Source organism: Ranitomeya variabilis, chromosome 2 (genome assembly GCF_051348905.1).
Source record: "Ranitomeya variabilis isolate aRanVar5 chromosome 2, aRanVar5.hap1, whole genome shotgun sequence".
In the NCBI taxonomy this organism is placed as follows: Eukaryota; Metazoa; Chordata; class Amphibia; order Anura; family Dendrobatidae; genus Ranitomeya; species Ranitomeya variabilis.
The window spans coordinates 465,580,277-465,602,155 of NC_135233.1; the positions used below are offsets into that span (position 1 = coordinate 465,580,277).

Here is a 21,879-nt window from a genome sequence, read left to right on the forward strand (position 1 = left end):
GAGGGTCTATGCAGATGGGGGAATAAACTAAGCGGCTCTGCAAATAGGGGGGAATAAAATGAGAGGCTGTGCAAGGTGGGAATAAAGTGAGGGACTGTGGGGAATAAAATTAGGGATCTTGCAGATAGCGGAATAAAATGAGGGGCTGTGCAGATGTGTGGAATAAAATTAGGGATTTTGCAGATGGGGGAATAAAATAAAGGGCTGTGCATCCACTCAAAATAATATATTTTATTTCCCGGTTCTTGAAACGGAATTCAGAATCGCAGACGTGAACAGAGCCACATTTATATGGAAGGAGGGATTTCCAGCTGGCAATACACATTGGATTGGCGTTGAACGATTGTTTGGCCAACAGCAATCTCTCCTAAGGCTGGAGTCACACACAACGTATAAAAAAAAAAAAAAACAGTCCGTTTTATGCGGACGAGAATCGCACAAATGTTTCATGAACAGTGATCCGTGTGCAATGCGAGGATGCAAATTTTTCTCAAAAAAGTATCCACGTGTCATCTGTATAGCGAGATTCTCTCGCCGGCTTGAAAAATGGACATATAATGGATTAATGGGCTCAAATATTCATGAAAACATATGTACAGTATATATAATATATATATATATATATATATATATATATATTTACAGTTGTGGCCAAAAGTATTGACACCCCTGCAATTCTGTCAGATAATACTCAGTTTCTTCCTGAAAATGATTGCAATCACAAATTCTTTGGTATTATTATCTTCATTTAATTTGTCTTAAATGAAAAAAACACAAAACAGAATAAAGCAAAACATTGATCATTTCACACAAAACTCCAAAAATGGGCCAGACAAAAGTATTGGCACCCTCAGCCTAATACTTGGTTGCACAACCTTTAGCCAAAATAACTGCCACCAACCGCTTCCGGTAACCATCAATGAGTTTGCTCTGCTGGAATTTTAAACCATTCTTCTTTGGCAAACTGCTCCAGGTCCCTGATATTTGAAGGGTGCCTTCTCCAAACTGCCATTTTTAGATCTCTCCACAGGTGTTCTATGGGATTCAGGTCTGGACTCATTGCTGGCCACCTTAGAAGTCTCCAGTGCTTTCTCTCAAACCATTTGCTAGTGCTTTTTGAAGTGTGTTTTGGGTCATTGTCCTGCTGGAAGACCCATGACCTCTGAGGGAGACCCAGCTTTCTCTCACTGGGCCCTACATTATGCTGCAAAATTTGTTGGTAGTCTTCAGACTTCATAATGCCATGCACACGGTCAAGCAGTCCAGTGCCAGAGGCAGCAAAGCAACCCCAAAACATTAGGGAACCTCCTCCATGTTTGACTGTAGGGACCGTGTTCTTTTCTTTGAATGCCTCTTTTTTTCTCCTGTAAACTCTATGTTGATGCCTTTGCCAAAAAAGCTCTACTTTTGTCTCATCTGACCAGAGAGCATTCTTCCAAAACGTTTTAGGCTTTTTCAGGTAAGTTTTGGCAAACTCCAGCCTGGCTTTTTTATGTCTCAGGGTAAGAAGTGGGGTCTTCCTGGGTCTCCTACCATACAGTCCCTTTTCATTCAGACGCCGACAGATAGTACGGGTTGACACTGTTGTACCCTCGGACTGCAGGGCAGCTTGAACTTGTTTGGATGTTAGTCGAGGTTCTTTATCCAACATCCCCACAATCTTGCGTTGAAATCTCTTGTCAATTTTTCTTTTCTGTCCACATCTAGGGAGGTTAGCCACAGTGCCATGGGCTTTAAACTTCTTGATGACACTGCGCACGGTAGACACAGGAACATTCAGGTCTTTGGAGATGGACTTGTAGCCTTGAGATTGCTCATGCTTCCTCACAATTTGGTTTCTCAAGTCCTCAGACAGTTCTTTGGTCTTCTTTCTTTTCTCCCTGTTCAATGTGGTACACGCAAGGACACAGGACAGAGGTTGAGTCAACTTTAATCCATGTCAACTGGCTGCAAGTGTGATTTAGTTATTGCCAACACCTGTTAGGTTCCACAGGTAAGTTACAGGCGCTGTTAATTACACAAATTAGAGAAGCATCACATGATTTTTCGAACAGTGCCAATACTTTTGTCCACCCCCTATTTTATGTTTGGTGTGGAATTATATCCAGTTTGGCTTTAGGACAATTCTTTTTGTGTTTTTTCATTTAAGACAAATTAAATGAAGATAATAATACCAAAGAATTTGTGTTTTCAATCATTTTCAGGAAGAAACTGAGTATTATCTGACAGAATTGCAGGGGTGTCAATACTTTTGGCCACAACTGTATATGTCAGTGCGACACTAATAAATATATATATATATATATATATATATATATATATATATATATATATTTATTTATTTATTTATTTTTATATTTCATACAGAGCTAGATAGCAGAAAAGCCGGTAATTCACTTGCCGGCTTTTTCTAAATCATTACCGAACCCGAAAGAATATGAGACATGGTTTACATACAGTAAACCATTGCATATCCGTTAGATTTATATATGTCCCTCCCTAATAATGTTAGTATTGTGTGTGTGTAAAATTTTGGAGCTCTAGGTGTTAAAGGATTAATTCATGGAAAAAACTGGCGCGGGCTCCCACGCAATTTTCTCCACCAGAGTGGGAAAGCCAGTGACTGAGGGCAGATATTAATAGCCTAGAGAGGGACCATGATTATTGCCCCCCCCCCCCCCCCCCCCGGCTAAAAAAATCTGCCCCCAGCCACCCCAGAAAAGGCACATCTGTAAGATGCACGGTGGGAACCAGGCATGTAGTCCATCCGTTCACCTTTTCTGCGTCGCACAAAGACACGGTGGTTGGAACCAAAGATCTCAAATTTGGACTCATCAAACCAAAGCACAGATTTCCACTGGTCTAATGTCCATTCCTTGTGTTCTTTAGCCCAAACAAGTCTCTTCTGCTTGTTGCCCGTCCTTAGCAGTGGTTTCCTAGCAACTATTTTACCATGAAGACCTGCTGCACAAAGTCTCCTCTTAACAGTTATTGTAGAGATGTGTCTGCTGCTAGAACTCTGTGTGGCATTGACCTGGTCTCTAATCTGAGCTGCTGTTAACCTGCGATTTCTGAGGCTGGTGACTCGGATAAACTTCTCATCAGAAGCAGAGGTGACTCTTGGTCTTCCTTTCCTGGGGCGGTCCTCATGTGAGCCAGTCTCTTTGTAGCGCTTGATGGTTTTTGCCACTGCACTTGGGGACACTTTCAAAGTTTTCCCAATTTTTCGGACTGACTAACCTTCATTTCTTAAAGTAATGATGGCCACTCGTTTTTCTTTACTTAGAATTTGTATTATGGCAAGAAAAAAGCAGCTAACAGTCTATTCAGTAGGACTATCAGCTGTGTATCCACCAGACTTCTGCACAACACAACTGATGGTTCCAACCCCATTTATAAGGCAAGAAATCCCACTTATTAAGCCTGACAGGGCACACCTGTGAAGTGAAAACCATTCCCGGTGACTACCTCTTGAAGCTCGTCAAGAGAATGCCAAGAGTGTGCAAAGCAGTCATCAAAGCAAAAGGTGGCTACTTTGAAGAACCTAGAATATAAGATATATTTTCAGTTGTTTCACACTTTTTTGTTAAGTATATAATTCCACATGTGTTAATTCATAGTTTTGATGCCTTCAGTGTGAATGTACAATTTTCATAGTCATGAAAATACAGAAAACTCTTTAAATGAGAAGGTGTGTCCAAACTTTTGGTCTGTAATATATATATATACAATGGTGTTCAATAGTCCTGCATAGGCGTGAAGAAAACTATATGTTTCATACTTCTGCATCTCTACAGTGAAACTGGTGGAACATATATGTTTTTGTAATCCCTCATTGTATGCCATACTCATTTTTGAATGTCCCAAGTGTATAAATTGTTATGGTAAGCGCATTTTTGATAATTTTTTTACAGCATAACCATACCTACACAGTACAGTGTGTAGAATGGTGAACAGGTTTCTAAGTTCATTAACTTCCAATGCAAGTTCACACAGACTTAAATTTAACTTTTTAAGATTTATTATTTTTTATTGAATTCAGAGTCCTGAAAAGGGCCTTTAGAGTGCATCTTTAGCTTCTAATACTTTATTGGCCAGCCTTTGCTCTTGAGCACCAGCTTGCATCTCTGTGGCATTGAGTGAACAAGCTTCTGCAGATGTTCACGAGTGATGATGTGGTTCCAGGCCTGTATCAGAGCCTCAATCAACTCACTCTTGGTCCTTGGCTGTTTTCTAGATATCTCTAATGATACCTTGTGCCACAAATTTTCAATTGGATTGAGGTCCGGGGACCGAGCTGGCCAGTCAATAGTAGCCACCTTGTTCTTTTTTTTCCATTCCGTTACTGTCTTAGCTCTGTGACAAGGAGCATTATCATCCTGGAAGATGTAATTCCCTGAAAAGAGGTGTTGAGCAGAAGGAAGCATTTTCATATTAAGGATGTCTATGTATTTTTTTGCATTAACCATACCCTCCACAATATGAAGCCTTCCAACACCATTGGCTGCCATACAGCCCCAGACCATTACTTTCATCGGATGTTTCACAGAGAAGCTCAAACACTCTGGCTTGTGCTCTTCATGTGGGAACCTTCTCACATAAGACTTGCCATCATTTCCTAAATTGCAAAAAGTGCTTTCATCACTAAATAGCACTTTTTCCCACTCCTCCTTCCTCCATTTTAAATATTTCAATGCCCACAGTTTTCGCCTTTGTCTTTGTATGGATGTCATCAATGGCTTCTTTCGGGCCTTGCACCCTCTCAATCCTGCTTCCAAACATCTCTTCCTAACAGTTGATGTTGCTACCTCAATATTGCACTTTTCTTGCCATTCTCGCAGAAGCTGAGGAGAGGTGAGCTTTCGATTGGCAAGGGATGTTCTTATCAGTACTCTATCCTCCCTTTTAGTTGACTTTCTGGGCCGACCTTCCTTGCGATCTGGGCCTGTCCTGGGTAATTCCAAGCTACTTATGTTTCTGCAAAATTCTTACGACTGTACTCTGATTACAGCCGACCTTCCTTGCGATCTGGGGGCCAGTATAACCCTCTTCATGTAGCACCACAACTCGCACACGATCCTCCGCTGACAAAAATCTGAAGGCTCCCATCATAAAACTCTACAGTATGATTCAGCTAGATAGACCAACAGATAAAACAAACAAACAAAGCAGCAGATGGGATGTAATGTGATTGGCTGCCATATCCAGGTTATGATTGGTCACAAGAACCTCATCTGTGATTGGCTAATTTTGGATCTGAAGCTGTACAATATTTAGTTGTGCTTTCAATTCCCATATTGTTGCAATAATATCAGGCAAAACTGCTTCAAAAGCTAAAAATATTACAGGGAGAGAATGCAAAATTGTATTCTGAACAAAACCATATATAATATGTCATATTAGCATCGAAGATATTCGACAGAAAACGTTTAAAACTTGAAAAATCAATTTATCCTATTCCTATGCAGGACTTTTGAACACCACTGTATATACATACACACACACATATATACATACACACACGCACACGCTCTATGTGTAGACATTTATTTTATCTATTCTATTCTAATCTGTCAGTGTGATTTTACTGTACACCGCACTGAATTGCTGGCTTTTCTGTAGAACACCGGTCCGTATTTCTCACAAGTCACACTGATGGTCCGTGTGGTGTGCGAGGTTCTCTCGCACCCTAAGGCTATGTGCACACGTTGCGGATTTCCTGCGGATCCGCAGCTTTTTTTTCCGCGCAGAAACGCTGCAGAGCCGCAAGTGATTTACAGTACAATGTATATCAATGAAAAAATAAAAAAGCTATGCTAATGGTGTGGAAAATTCTGTGCGGAAATGCTGCGGATTAAAAGTAGTAGCATGTCACTTCTTTTGTGCGGATCTGCAGCGTTTTTGTATCCATTCCATTATAGAAATCTGCAGGGGTAAAAACGCAAGAAATCCGCACAAAATCCGCAGCAAATCCACACCTGCGTTTTCTGCCAAGACATGCAGAATCCGCACAAAAAAATTCCAGAGTCTAATCCGCAACGTGTGCACATAGACTTGCATTGGCGATTCTCAGCCGAGATATGCTGACAATCGTAGCATGCTGTGATTTCACTCGCACACTGAATACGCCTAAGAAAACAACGGATGATAGGAGCTGCCCCATAGATTAACATTGGTCTGAGCGCTATGTGATTTTTTCATCGCATAGCACTCGTCCGTATTACGCTCTAGTGTGACTCCGGCCTAACTCCTCAATACACAGGACTGCCGGGTTAACTGTTCCTGTGTTCTCTAAGAGAGCACTTGCTTTATTCATCGTGGTCTCTCTCCCAAAGAACAAAATGATTAGTCTTTACACTTCCAATATGATGAAACTTCCCTCCTCGGGTATCATGGGTCCTGTCATATACATTAGACAATTCGCTGTTCCTGTTGATATAAGCGGATTCAAATGACTTACATAATGTGTATGGGGGCTTTTACAGTCTTATACTTTGGTAACTATATTTTATGCGATATGTGCTGAAATTCACATAAATTGGATCTGCCTGTGACTTTTTGCTTTGAATTTCGGGAAAATTTGGCACCCAGCCCACATTTGGTTGATGGTATTAGGTCGGATTGACCATTGATTCATCATTTTGTTCTCAACGATTTTACCGATTATATATTGAGAAGGATCATATAAAAAAAATTAAAAAAATTGTGCAATAAAGACAAATAATAAATAAAATGACACGCCCCCCGGGAGAAGGCTAGCGCCGAAACGCACGTAGGGACCTTGGCAGCACGTGTTAGGTAACAATGCCCCTTTGATTATTTGTTTTACTTTCTCTTAATAGCGCCTCATCTTCTTCCACTGTGTTTACATTATATTGCGTTTGCTTTTTCACTAAGGTGCTATTTTTTGAAATTTGCATTTCTTTGAGCCGTCTATATATACGTATAATATATTTTAAAATTATTAGATTATTATAATATGTTGGCTCCTGTTTTCTTATCATTTGGGCATTTATGCAATACTTTTTTTCCCCATTATGGATTGAATAATTTATTACACGTGCTCCATATATTCAGCTGTTATTTTATCAAATCATTATTATCTATTTCAATAAAAATTCATTTTATTTATTATTTATTTGTCTTTATTGCACAATTTTTTTTTATATGATCCTGGTTTAGTCTTTGTGCTTGACTTTCATTTTCTATACAAATTGTTCCATATTTGATAACGGATTATAAATTGAGTCAAATTCTCATTTTACATCTTTCAGTCATCTACATCCGATGTGCGATTTCAGCGTTGACAGATACATAAGTAAACATTCTTAAATCCCCTCCAAAATTATATTAAAAAAACTAATTTATTACAAAACATAGCAAATATTCTACAATAATGTGTGCTTCTTTATATACAGCGAGTTCAGACCACTTCTACCTAGGAACAAAAATTATTTATGACATAAAGAGAACAATGCTGTCAGCGTATGTCCAGGAGTCCGGTCTCAGGCCTTTGCTCTCGTACCATGAGATACAGTTTTACACAACCTTTTGCCGAAGGACATAATTCTTTCCATATTTCTGAGTTTTCGATGGTCAGTAGATCCTAAAGAAAAAAAAAAAAAAAAAACTTAAGATTTGTCCTTGGCATAAGAAGGTGTCCCATGACTACTTTTTAACATGGTTCTCCACTTTTGGAGACAATTTTTGGGACTAAGGCATCAATCAAATGTCCATAAATCACGAACGTGGTCTGTGTTTTTCACGGATAGACCACAAACCCATTATAGTCTATGGGGATGGTCATATCTCCGGAGACATGTCCTTTTCTGATAGTCGCAGATCAAAATTACCCTTACAAACAAGTCTATGGGTTTGGGAAGAAAAAAAAAAAAAAAAGATAAATCACTGACACACTATCATCAGTGTACTGTCCATTATAACAATCCAGTGAATAGGAAAAGCTTTGGTAATTTAGAGATTTATTTTTTTCATATGAGAAAACCCACTGATGATAAAAATGGATTCAAACAAAACACTGATAAAAATCGGACCGGTTTGTTTTTGGGTACCAGAAAAAATAACTGATGTCTGAAGAAGGACAAAAAAATATATATTTGGGGCCAAAAAAAGTTTTTGCAATTGGGTTTAAAAGAAAAAAAAATTATAATATATACACACATGCTCGGGGCGAAAACATTTTTGCAATTTGGCTTTAAAAAAATAAAAAAATAAATAAATTTATATATTTTTTTAGTACCATTCGCTTTCCATAACCTCTGTGTTGTCTATTGCTGGCTGCAGAATGAGCTAGCGGAGAGGCCAACAGTAAGCTCTTTCTGACAATAGAGTTGTACCTCTTATCCATTTCCAAACTCCGTGCAGTTGATTTATGACCACAAACATCGGATACATGCATTTAAAATAAAAAAAAAGTCCCCAAATTCCACAATCATTTTAGCCCCTTTGCAACTATGCATCGTAAAGTTATGTCATAAGGGTGCAGAATTGAGCCAAACACACCCAGGTTCTTACCTCTTTTTCAAGAAAAATTATTTCTGTCGATTCATTTGCTTCTGGTCCGCCCTGCAAGTACCTCTCCTGCACCTCTGATGAAGTCAGACTGCACCTAAAAACAAGCAACAGCAATAGCATTCATTAGAGAGGAAAGAAAAAAAAAAAAAAACTATTATTTTCGCCCAAACTGCGCTCACTTGACATAGAATTCAGCACTAGGTCGTCCTGCGCTGGTGTGATTGCATGCAATGCCCAGGAGAAGAGGTTCACTAAGGGTAGACAGGGGTAGATTAACCTAAAAAATAAAAATATATAATATAATATATATATATATATGCTTCATGAATATTTTATAGAAACGCATTCGATCTGTGTAATTCAGGAGAGAAGCAAAAGCTGCAACTAGGACAACGGGTGCGAGATACTGACACCTCCTGGTCACTGCACGTACTGCAGGTCTATAGGAGATGAAAGGCAGCCTGGAATTTAAACATGGAAGCCACAAGATCCTACGTCTGATGCTTCCATCTAGCACTTCCAGTACATATGCTCGTCAAAATTGTTAAGATAAAATCCACTAAAAAAACCATTTCTTTTTAACCCTTTCCCACTGCAGCCAATTTTCACTTTTTATTTTATTTACTTTTTTTTTCTCCCCTTCTTCCGAGATTCAGAACTTTTTTTTTTGCAGGACAAGTTGCATTTTTGGATCACACTGTTCATTTACAAAATAAGGTACTGAAAAATGATATTCCAAGCGGTGAAAAATACACCACAATTACGCCATTTTTTTTTGTGTATTTTGTTTTACAGCGTTCAGTTTGTGATAAAAAGAGACCCGTCAACACGATTCTTCAGGTCAGTGCATCTAAGGAGATACCAAACTTTTTTTTTTTTTTTTTTCAATATTTTAGTGGCTAAAAAAAAAAAAAGTAAAATTTTGGTTTGTGTCTGTAACTTATGTCGATGGAGTTGTGCGACGTCTTATTTTTGGAGTTGCAAACTGATGTTTTTATTAGCACTATTTGGGAGTACATATAACATATTGACTTCTTTGTCTTGCATTTTTGGGTTTGGTGCAGTAACAAAAAACAACTGCCCCCTCTTTACAGCGGTTACCTTATGGGTTAACTAGTTGGATCATTTTTGTAGATCGGACTTATATAGATGCGTAATATTAAATAGGTTTGTTTTTTTAAATTACCTTTTAATTTATGTATTCAAATTGCCTCTTCTGAGAAAAAGAGGACTTAACTCTATAGCGCCACCTGTTGGAAGTAGCGATCCTACAAGTCACAATCAACCCTTTAACGAGTCGTGCAATATGACTTAGGATAAAAGCCAAATCAGTATCTCAATTCGCTATGAAGTTCCAAACAGGGGGCAAATTCGAACTTTGATATTAAGACTGGTGCAAGGCTTTATGGGAGTACAGAGATAGTAGTGACATGGCCAACCATTGGCTCCTGAAACAGCATCATCACCGCCATGGCCAACCATTGGCTCCTGAAACGGCATCATCACTGCCATGGCCAACCATTGGCTCCTGAAACAGCATCATCATCACCATGGCTAACCATTGGCTCCTGAAACAGGATCATCACCGCCATGGCTAACCATTGGCTCCTGAAACAGCATCATCACCGCCATGGCTAACCATTGGCTCCTGAAAGAGCAACATCACCGCCATGGCTAACCAATGGCTCCTGAAACCAGATCATCACCCATGTGTGACAGGAATGGTCGCGGACGTGATCTGTCCACTTAAAGTCACTGTTGGAGATTGATAGTGAGTAAACAGCAGCGATCAGGGCCAGCTCCGATCACTGCTGCTAGAGGCAGGTACTGGCTGTAGAACATTGTTTCATCATTAAATAGAAACAATTATAGATGATGGCGTCCAGTAACAGGAAGCATTAGACCCCGTACAGTTGGCATGAGACCCTCACCTCGTCCCGTATCTCGGCGAGAATGGATGAGAACAGCTCTCGAATGACTAATTCTGGTTGCAAAACTTCCAGGCTCAGCTCTTCCTCTGGAATATTCGGAGCCACAGCCTAAAATGGGGGACAGAAATTGGGCATTATACCTTTATCTCATACATATACTTATATCCCACGTCACCCGATTACTACCAATGTCATCAACTCGCCGTCATACATGACCTTTCACATCAACTAGTTCTACCAGTCTGGACAAGTCTTCACCCCAACTAGTAGCTCAGCTTCTGATTCACTTCTCGACGGGCAAAACAATAACCCCCTGTAGGTAACCAAAATCACCACCTGTTCTTCAGCTGGCCATACACAATAAATGGCACTCGTGTGGCCGACAGCTATTCCACCAGATCCCCCAAACATTTAGATGCTTGGCCGAGTGTGCATGTGTCCCGACTGGGAATAGGGGTGTCAAACTCTGCCAGACACAGCTCTTTTCATGTGATAACTAAAGGATGGGAAAAGTCGGAACATCACCCTATACATCCGATAGTCAACTGGGTGCCCCAAAATCAGTGATGTTCCTTAATACAGCTCGGTTATCACTTACTCTTTTGTTATGGGGCAAAGGTTGAGAAATGTGCCATTTTCTCCACATTTCTTTTACCTTAGGTTCAGGATGTCCTCCCGGTACATCGAGCTGGCCCGCTGCCTCTCCTACTCTATGGCTTCTTCTCAGCATCACAAAGCGCCCATCTTTACACTGAAGAGCGGCTCCTACACCAAGTGGCTGTGCCAAGTAAGCCTGCGTGTCCCCAAACTCTTGTCCTCCCTTCTCTTGCAGGGCACTCGCCTCGCCGGACCAGTTGGTACCAAGGAAGTCTCTGTAAGACGTCAACGCCAGGTGTAGGGTCAACCCTCCCGGTTCATCCAGGGTGGCTTCACTTTCTCCTCCTTTCCTTCCACCATCTCTGTTCATGTTCTTTTTTTTCTGCTCAGCTGCCTCTCTAGCTCCAGCCTCTCCATCAGGCAGGACAGAATGAAGCCTGAATTTGGCTCCGTTAAATACCCAAGGTTGCTTCCGCTGACGTTCTTCAAAGTCCGAGAGAATCCGTTCTTCCAATGGAGGAGGGAGACGGCGACGCTGATACAGAGGGGAGAGCTGAGCGTGAACTTTACGTTGAGGGATCCCCTTGGGGGTCGGACTGCAGTATAAGATGGAGATCTCGGGATCCATGTGTCCTGCAGAGAGAACATGAAATGAGGCCATTACCATTCAGTGCATCCGCTGTAGGATCACTCGTTTTTCTATGAAGCCCCCAATAGCTGCCATATATGTAAAGCATTGTAATAGCAGATATTACCAGTGACAGCGGAGTATGGAGGGCTCCCGGCCAGCCGCTTCTAATGCATAGTGTTCAGTGCAGGAGCCGAGGTGATTATAAGGCATACCACTCCTGTTCTCTCACGTCACGGACACCCCGGGAATGTCACCCATCCAGCATAGCTGTCTCGGCCCCACCTAGTGACTGACGCCTTACACAGCACAGGAGTTGTCACAGACCTCAGTATGAGGCTAAGTTCACATTACGCGTTTTTTTTAATGCAAATTTTCAGCTGCGTTTTACAGTACCAGCAAAGTCTATGAGATTTCAGAAATCTCATGCACACACATTGGTTTTTTTGTCACCAGTATTTTGTGCTTTGCATGGTTTTTTTTGCACAATAGAGCATGTCACTTCTTTCAGAATTTTTCACCCATTAAAATGAATTAGTGGTGAAAAAAGGCTGAAAAAAACCCGCAGGCATCAGGTTTTCCTGTGTTTTTGCGACAAATCCTGATTTTATAGAATAGGGCTTTTTTTTTTTTCCAACTCTAAACTTTTTAAGCAGGCACGAGAGACAAATCTAGCATCCAAAAAAAGCAGCTTCTTTCCTTCCAAAAAATCAGGTTTTGCTGCAGAAAAAAAAGCTGAAAAAACACCTAGTGTGAACTTACCCTAAGGGTATGTGTAGACAATCAGTAAATCCTATGGGTTGGACGCTGTGTACTTGTGCAGCGTCCAGACGTTACAGAATAGTGGATGGGATTTCAAGTATTCACATGCCCTCTATGTGTCCACTGGCGCCCGCAATTCACCCGTGGAGTCGGACATGCGGCACATCTCTCCAGACCGCAGCAGGTCTATTTATCTTGTGGAGACATGAGCCTCCGCAAGATAGATTTCACTCGTCCAATGTATAGGACGCGGTGATTCCGCACTGTTCAATGAACACATGTGGAGTCGCCTGCGTTCAATAGCCGGCAGCGCTGCAGACACAGCGGACATGTGCTGCCAGTTCCTGGTAGTCTGCACATACCTGAAGGGTCTAATCGCATTATAAAGGGAACTGTTATGTTGATGACAGCCTCTGACCTGCTGGCCGGATGTTATAGAGCAGGAGGAGCTGATCAGACTCATATCAGATTTGTGGGAAAAGATTCATTAAAACTTGCATTTCTTGAAATCCCCAGTGTTTGCACGCATAGGAGTCCAATCAGCGGTCCTACTAGTGATTGACAGTCTTCTGTGTGTAACTGTGCATTCAGAGATAGCTGTCAATCACTGAGTGGGACTGACAGTCTTCCCTGTATAACTGTGCATTCAGAGATAGCTGTCAATCACTGAGTAGGACCGCCCACTGGACTCAATGTAACTTTCAATGACTAAAAAAAACTTATCCAAGAACAGTCGTGCCCAATGTGCTTTATCACATATATATTAATTAGTGGCAGTGTGTGTCGTACGCCATATCACTGTGTAGAGGAGACGTCAGATGGGTGCAGCCATGATGTAGACAGCGTGTGCACATTCCAGGCATAGTCACGGAGCCGCCGCAGCACAGACTGGTTCCCACATGCATGTCACTTGACAAACAGTAAGGTTTTTTAATATCAGAGTTAGGACCTTCCCAACTACGGTCACCGTGACGAGGCGGGATGGCTTTAGCATTTTTTTAATCAAAAAACATGTTAACTGAGTACTGCATATTATTTTCATGCACGATGCTGTTTATTTATTTACTGCAGGGTATTTAATCGTTATGTTTCTGTCTGTGTTTTATATTTTGGTTCCCACATTATGTACATTGTGTTACATAAGACACCTAATACCAGGCCAGTAGCTGACGGAACACTGCAGCGCTAATCCCACAGCTCAGTTCCTGGAGTGCCGGAGTTCACACCAATTAGTGCATATAAGTGAGGATTTGTTAGGAGGAAATTGCAAGTGTTCAACAATCCCACACACTGAATACAACGTCTATCGAATTACTCGGTGTATAACAAGGTGCAGAATTTACCTCCACCAAAATAAATGGGTCACATGTATTCACAAGCCAGGCTATCCTCCCTGCGTCCCCAAACCTGTGTTTCCCCGCACAGCGGAGCCCATGTCGCCGATTCTGCAGTTGCTTGCACAGCTGATTGCCTGCAGCGCTTCTGCACGCTTACAGCTGTCACTCAATAGCTATCATCAAAAAAACCTCTATAGACCCAAGCCTGAACATGTACTATACAGTACTGACATCCACTGATTTCCAGAAAGTAATGGCTGAATATTCTGCTGGGACGCCCACTGAATTCAATGTGCTGAGAAGGCTCAGAAATCTAATTTCCTGCTGACTTGGATTATCACTTTTCATGTATCGCTCCGGTGTAAGAGCAAAACCACATGATGGTAGCCAGACTATACTGCAGTATTAAGTGGTGGGATTTTTTTATTTTTTTTTTCCTGTAAATGTGATTGAGTCCGCTATGATTTTAGTGGAATCAAAAAACATTCTGTACTTTTTTTTTTGTACAGGTAAAAAAAAGACAGATTCCAACTGGGTCAGCCAGTGAGTTTTCCAAGGTGAGGTCACTTCAAGGAAAACTCGGCGTCTTTTTTTCCTGAAGCATTTCAGCCACCAGAATTTTTTCCCTGTATGTGCATTAAGAGAGTGGGCGGATTCTAGGAAGAATAAACATGTAATTTGTACCACTTCACAGTTTCTGAACCCTGCAGCGGCTAAAAGAAGTAATAGAAGGCTGCAAAGTACTGCAGTGCGCAGGGAACGGTCAGAGGCCCAGCGCCTGCGCACTGCAGTACTTTACACTGCCTTCAACAGGACAAAGTACGCCTGCCCCGGAGCCGCGGCGTGAAGACAAGAGGACGTCATGGAAAGACGATGGGAAGCTCCGGACCCAGGACGCCCCTGGGTGAGTATAATCTAACCTCTTTTTCTCATCTTTCAGGATACATTGGGGGCTTATCTACAGCATTACAGAATGCTCTAGATAATCCCCTGATGCCGGTGGCCGCAGCTTATAGGCGAAATTTGGGGTGACAGGTTCCCTTTAAAAGTTACAATTGTCAGAAATGTCTTGTGCTAAAGCATTAAGATTTCCCTATACTGGAACTAAAGGGCTCAGGCCAACCCCTGAAAAACAATACCATAATACTATTCTCCACAAGTCAATACAGTAAGTTCTGACATTTGCCAATATATGTGCCTGACTCTCTGCAAACACCTTTATACAAAACTATTAAAAAAAACAAAAAAAAAAACAATGTAATTGATTTTTTTTCTCTGCATCCTGAGATTGGTAAACTCAATTAACTTAACATTGTTAAGAAACTTATCCAGTGCAGCGTACAATCTTTTTTTTTTTTTTTTTTGCAGAATGTGTATATAATATAAATATATATCTCTGAGGCCTCTTTCACACGTCCTGATATTTCCGGTACCGGAAAAACCGGTACCGGAGATATCCGTGTCCGTATGTCCGTGTGCTCAAGTGGCACATCAGTGTGGCACACGTGCGGCAACCGTGTGCCGCCTGAGGACCGTGCAGGAGAGACAGCGCTACACTAAGCGCTGTCCCCCCCCGCATGTGGTGCTGAAGGCAGAATTCATCTCTTCTCCCCCAGCGTTCGTTGGAGAGAAGATATGAAAGATCTTTTTTTTTTTTTTTTTGGGGGGGGGGGGTGAAAAATAAATTTTGCATGTGCCCCCCGCCTCCCCCCTCAGTGCGCCGCCTGGTCCCTTGCCGCAGAAATACTCACCTAGCTCCCCGCGATGTATCCTCTGTTCTCTCCGCGCTGGCAGCTTCTGTGTGAGCGGTCACGTGGTACCGCTCATTACAGTCAGGGAATATTCACTGACTGTAATGAGCGGTCCCACGTGACCGCTCACACAGGAGAAGCTGCCAGCGCGGAGAGGACAGAGGAAACATCGCGGAAGCTAGGTGAGTATTTCTGCGGCAAGGGACCAGGCGGCGCACTGAGGGGGGAGGCGGGGGGCACATGCAAAATTTATTTTTCACAAGAAAAAAAAAAAAACTTGATCTTTCATCTCTTCTCTCCGGCGGGGGAGAAGAGATGAATTCCGCCTTCAGCACCACAGCGGGGGGGACAGCGCTTAGTGTAGCGCTGTCTCTCCTGCGGGCGGTACGTGCACACGGAGGAGAGTGCACACTGTTCTCCGTGTGCTGTCCGTATTGTGGTCCATGCTGCCGGTCAAAAACGGACATGTCTACGTGTTTTCAGCACGGACATACGGTCCGTGTGAAAACACGCACATGTGCATAGACCCATTCATTTAAATGGGTCTACGTGTGTCAGTGTCTCCGGTACGTGAGAAAACTGTCACTACACGTACCGGAGACACTGACGTGTGAAAGAGGCCTAAGAGAGAGAGAGAGAAAGAAAGACTTTGCTTTCTTATACAGTAGAAAGAAGGAGCACGGATGTGCATCCTGCTCAGGATTGTAGACGTAACCAGTGATTCTGATCCCGGAATGTGGAGTAAGGACGGTGCCAGGTGTCCGGGAGCAGCATTTTTCAAGCCTTTTGTTATGGGAAATGTTGCAATGCTTTGGACCCCATTTATAGTGTCTCCATAGAATATTACAGCAGGTTCCAGCACTCAGGGGCCACACTAGGGTGCCAAGGAAATGCATGGTCAAAATTAAGTAGCACATTTTTGAAGGTCTTACCTCCTAATTTTGTTCCTTTTTGGTCATAGATATTTTATAATTTTCTTTTTTTAAGATTAGTTATCATTTACTGGTTGCTCAATGGCACATCATATTGCAGTTTTAAATGTTTGTTTAGTATTTATCGTCACACATATCCCGTGTTATGTATGGTATGTTACGCCGTTTACCAATCAGATTAATTGATTTTATATTTTGATAGATCGGGCGTTTCTGAACGAGGTGATACAAAATGTGTGTACAATGTATATAATTGTGTAATGCATATTTTACTGTAATAGAATGCTTACTGCCATTCTATGTTTGTTTTTTTTAATTATAAATAGTATATCCAGTGAAAGGGAACCTATCACCCCGTTTTTTAAAGATTAGATAAAAATAGTGTGAAATAGGGGCAGAGCTGGGCTTTACATTAGTGCCTTTTTGGTGCCTTTACACCCCCGTTAGGCTGCCGAAATACCTTTGTGAAGTGGCCGTTTTGTCCTGTCACTCAAGTTGGTCAGGTCGGATGGGCGTGGTCACAGCGCTGTTTGTCCCCCAGGATCCTGCTCATCATTACGTTGGTGGCGTAGTGGTGTGCGCATGTCCAGCAGATGAATCCACTGCCCAGGAGATGAATAACAGCGCGGTCTTCGCTATTCAGCCGTTTACCGGTGGGCGCGGCCATCTTTCCTGTGGCCGCGCCTGCGCAGATGGAGAGCTCTGCTGCCCGGGGCTTCAGGAAAATGGCCTGCCGCGATCTCCAACTGCGCACGCGCAGAATCCCGGGCCAAATTTGAGGGGTAAGACTTACCAATTTGCAATGTCTGGACCAGAGTGACGCAGCCAAACTTACTTTACCCCCCCACCCAATATACCGGCCATGGGGGCTCCACACACCCGCGTATCCCCCCTAATATACTGGCCATGGGGGCTCCATGCTCTGCAGCTCCAGTCAGTCAGGGTAGCTGTAGAGCCAAGCGGAGCTCCAGGACCTTCGATGATGTCACCACCAGCATGTGACCAGTGACGCGAGTGGGCGGAGTCAGCCCTCGCTGTGCGGGCTGCAGGGGTGCTGTATCCATTATAGCCAGCGCAGCACTCAGGCAGTAAGTACAGCCGCCCGCACTCAGCACAGCCGACCGCACTCAGCACAGCCACGCACAGCCGACCGCACTCAGCACAGCCGCCCGCACTCAGCACAGCCGACCGCACTCAGCACAGCCACGCACAGCCGACCGCACTCAGCACAGCCGCCCGCACTCAGCACAGCCGCCCGCACTCAGCACAGCCACGCACAGCCGCCTGCACTCAGCACAGCCACGCACAGCCGCCCGCACTCAGCACAGCCACGCACAGCCGCCCGCACTCGGCACAGCCGCCCGCACTCAGCACAGCCGCCCGCACTCAGCACAGTCACGCACAGCCGCCCGCACTCAGCACAGCCGCCCGCACTCAGCACAGCCGCCCGCACTCAGCACAGCCGCCCGCACTCAGCACAGCCGCCCGCACTCAGCACAGTCACGCACAGCCGACCGCACTCAGCACAGCCACGCACAGCCGACCGCACTCAGCACAGCCACGCACAGCCGCCCGCACTCAGCACAGCCACGCACAGCCGCCCGCACTCGGCACAGCCGCCCGCACTCAGCACAGCCGCCCGCACTCAGCACAGTCACGCACAGCTGCCCGCACTCAGCACAGCCGCCCGCACTCAGCACAGTCACGCACAGCCGACCGCACTCAGCACAGCCACGCACAGCCGACCGCACTCAGCACAGCCACGCACAGCCGCCCGCACTCAGCACAGCCACGCACAGCCGCCCGCACTCGGCACAGCCGCCCGCACTCGGCACAGCCGCCCGCACTCGGCACAGCCGCCCGCACTCGGCACAGTCACGCACAGCCGCCCGCACTCAGCACAGCCGCCCGCACTCAGCACAGTCACGCACAGCCGACCGCACTCAGCACAGCCACGCACAGCCGACCGCACTCAGCACAGCCACGCACAGCCGCCCGCACTCAGCACAGCCACGCACAGCCGCCCGCACTCGGCACAGCCGCCCGCACTCAGCACAGCCGCCCGCACTCAGCACAGCCGCCCGCACTCAGCACAGCCGCCCGCACTCAGCACAGTCACGCACAGCCGCCCGCACTCAGCACAGCCGCCCGCACTCAGCACAGCCGCCCGCGCTCAGCACAGCCGCCCGCACTCAGCACAGTCACGCACAGCCGACCGCACTCAGCACAGCCACGCACAGCCGACCGCACTCAGCACAGCCACGCACAGCCGCCCGCACTCAGCACAGCCGCCCGCACTCAGCACAGTCACGCACAGCCGACCGCACTCAGCACAGCCACGCACAGCCGACCGCACTCAGCACAGCCACGCACAGCCGACCGCACTCAGCACAGCCACGCACAGCCGCCCGCACTCGGCACAGCCGCCCGCACTCAGCACAGCCGCCCGCACTCAGCACAGTCACGCACAGCCGCCCGCACTCAGCACAGCCGCCCGCACTCAGCACAGCCGCCCGCACTCAGCACAGCCGCCCGCACTCAGCACAGCCGCCCGCACTCAGCACAGTCACGCACAGCCAACCGCACTCAGCACAGCCACGCACAGCCGACCGCACTCAGCACAGCCACGCACAGCCGCCCGCACTCAGCACAGCCGCCCGCACTCAGCACAGCCGCCCTCAGCACAGCCGCCCGCACTCAGCACAGCCGCCCGCACTCAGCACAGCCGCCCGCACTCAGCACAGCCGCCCGCACTCAGCACAGCCGCCCGCACTCAGCACAGCCGCCCGCACTCAGCACAGCCGCCCGCACTCAGCACAGCCGCCCGCACTCAGCACAGTCACGCACAGCCGACCGCACTCAGCACAGCCACGCACAGCCGCCCGCACTCAGCACAGCCGCCCGCACTCAGCACAGTCACGCACAGCCGACCGCACTCAGCACAGCCACGCACAGCCGCCCGCACTCAGCACAGCCGCCCGCACTCAGCACAGCCGCCCGCACTCAGCACAGCCGCCCGCACTCAGCACAGCCGCCCGCACTCAGCACAGCCGCCCGCACTCAGCACAGCCACCCGCACTCAGCACAGCCACGCACAGCCGCCCGCACTCAGCACGGAAGCCCGCACTCAGCACGGAAGCCCGCACTCAGCACGGAAGCCCGCACTCAGCACGGAAGCCCGCACTCAGCACGGAAGCCCGCACTCAGCACGGAAGCCCGCACTCAGCACGGAAGCCCGCACTCAGCACGGAAGCCCGCACTCGGGCAGTAGAGCCGGAGAGAGAAAGATAGGAGCAACATATGGCAGAATGGAAACAGGAACAGGCAGAATGGGTGCAGCACATTACAACAGAATGGGGGCACAGGATGGGAGCAGCACATGACAGAATGGGGGCGCAGGATGGGAACAGCACATGACAGAATGATTGCGCACGATGGGAGCAGCACATGACAGAATGGGGGCGCACACATGACAGGATGGGGTGCAGGATGGGAGCACATGACAGGATGGGGACGCAGGATGGAGCAGCACATGACAGGATGGGGACGCAGGATGGAGCAGCACATGACAGGATGGGGGCGCAGGATGGAGCAGCACATGACAGGATGGGGGCGCAGGATGGGAGCAGCACATGACAGAATGGGGGCGCAGGATGGGAGCAGCACATGACAGAATGGGGGCGCAGGATGGGAGCAGCACATGACAGGATGGGGGCGCAGGATGGAGCAGCACATGACAGAATGGGGGCGCAGGATGGGAGCAGCACATGACAGAATGGGGGCGCAGGATGGGAGCAGCACATGACAGAATGGGGGCACAGGATGGGAGCAGCACATGACAGGATGGGGGCGCAGGATGGGAGCAGCACATGACAGAATGGGGGCACAGGATGGGAGCAGCACATGACAGAATGGGGGCACAGGATGGGAGCAGCACATGACAGGATGGGGGCGCAGGATGGGAGCAGCACATGACAGAATGGGGACGCAGGATGGAGCAGCACATGACAGGATGGGGGCGCAGGATGGAGCAGCATATGACAGGATGGGGGCGCAGGATGGAGCAGCACATGACAGAATGAGGGCGCAGGATGGAGCAGCACATGACAGAATGGGAGAGCAAGATGGGAGCAGCACATACCAGGATGGAGACCATATACCAGTATAAATGCTTGCCACCCAGGCATAGAATGGGTTCAATAGCTAGTATATGTATATTGTATATATATATATATATATATATATATATATATATATATATAATAAATAAAATTGTAAAAATAGTTTACATCTTCCACGTTTTCTGGAACATAAGTAAAATCTAAAAATCAAGACGAATGAACACATCTGGTATCGCCACGAGCGCAGCGGTCCAGACTAATAAAACAACAGAATATTTATCCTGTAGGATGGACCCTAAAATGACTACGCAGAATGGCGGATTATTTCTGTCCTTTCACCTCCCAAAAAATGCAATAAAATGATCAGGAAGTCGCACAGACACCAAAGTGTTGATAAAAGCACCGCTCGCCCGCCATACACAAGCCCTGATACACCGCTATCAAAAAAAAAGGAAGTTTGTAGCGTTTGGAAAGTTTGGAAGCACAGGAGCCCGCTGAGGAGGTGTCAGGGAGTTCTACGTTGCCCTTAAAGGGGGGAGATGACTTTTTCCCTCTGCCACGTCATACCTGCAGCTCTGATGACGTCACGAGGGTCCTATGTCGCTGATATCCGTCCTAGAAATCGCAGGAGGCAGCCTGGCCCTGTAACTGCCAATGTGAACGTCCCCCTCCACATACGTCACTCACACAGACGGCACGGTAATCTGTAGCGGATCCCCTCGTACACCGGCCACATATATCGCACTGTGTACTTGGTGATATCGCAATATATCGCGCACGTAAATCCTCCGGTACCTGCTTCGCCGCTACGGCCCCGCCTCCTCCACTCCCATTGGATAACGTTACCGGCCACAAGGAAGCATCACAGCCAATCACAACCGATCTCTGGTTAGCGCATGCGCGGCCTGTCGAAGGTGACATCTGCGAAGACGGTAAGTGGGATTGGTTATCCCCCCCCCCCCCCCAATACGCAGATGGTTTACCCCGTGACTGTGTAGTCTAATGGGGGTTAGTGATGTGGTACGTCTTTATAGGGGGGAGTCTGGCTGTGAGGCTGAATGTTCTGTACATAACCTCAGTGTAAACAGGAGGCCTACCTACCCTGCAGCGAGTCACAGTAATGGAGGACAGGGGCAGTTATGTTCCTCCATGAATACCCCTTCCATTCCAATATGGCACACTGCAGCAGATGCCACAGATTTCCATCACGTTCTCTATTAGCCCCCTGACAGGAGCACCAGAGTCAGTATCACAGTATCAGAAGGCTGTGTTAGCATTTTGGGGC

At 46.2% G+C, this 21,879-nt stretch overlaps 2 protein-coding genes across 4 annotated transcripts in view; one reads left to right on the forward strand and one right to left on the reverse strand.

Annotated features, from left to right (window-relative positions):
- Window positions 1-7,345: 7,345 nt before the first annotated feature.
- On the reverse strand, window positions 7,346-21,500 carry NUDT22 (nudix hydrolase 22). Of its 3 annotated transcripts, none has more exons than XM_077287595.1 (6): window positions 21,390-21,500; window positions 11,122-11,696; window positions 10,467-10,574; window positions 8,715-8,812; window positions 8,536-8,629; window positions 7,346-7,606 (listed from the first exon to the last, which is right to left on the reverse strand). In XM_077287595.1, exons 2-6 carry the CDS (start codon window positions 11,689-11,691, stop codon window positions 7,481-7,483), a joined length of 996 nt encoding a protein of 331 aa, XP_077143710.1. In that variant the 5' UTR covers window positions 11,692-11,696; window positions 21,390-21,500; the 3' UTR covers window positions 7,346-7,480. The 3 variants fall into 3 exon arrangements, with proteins under 3 accessions (XP_077143710.1, XP_077143709.1, XP_077143711.1); XM_077287594.1 differs by having other exon boundaries at window positions 21,162-21,424; XM_077287596.1 differs by lacking the exon at window positions 21,390-21,500 and adding an exon at window positions 21,282-21,306.
- DNAJC4 (DnaJ heat shock protein family (Hsp40) member C4) overlaps window positions 21,393-21,879 on the forward strand; it is a 46,143-nt gene continuing 45,656 nt past the window's right edge. The window contains exon 1 of the mRNA XM_077287597.1: window positions 21,393-21,526. The gene's annotated coding sequence lies outside the window, so the exon portion shown is untranslated. The remainder of the gene's footprint in view (window positions 21,527-21,879) is intronic.

What these genes read in the sequence shown, in the direction of transcription:
- NUDT22 (XM_077287595.1), bottom strand. Translation starts at nt 11,691, where the DNA reads ATGGATCCCGAGATCTCCATCTTATACTGCAGTCCGACCCCCAAGGGG. An exon ending in GAGGACATCCTGAACCTAAG is followed by an intron (nt 10,575 to 11,121) that starts GTAAAAGAAATG and finishes CCCCCATTTTAG; the next exon opens with GCTGTGGCTCCGAATATTCC. An exon ending in AGTGCTGAATTCTATGTCAA is followed by an intron (nt 8,630 to 8,714) that starts GTGAGCGCAGTT and finishes GCTTGTTTTTAG; the next exon opens with GTGCAGTCTGACTTCATCAG.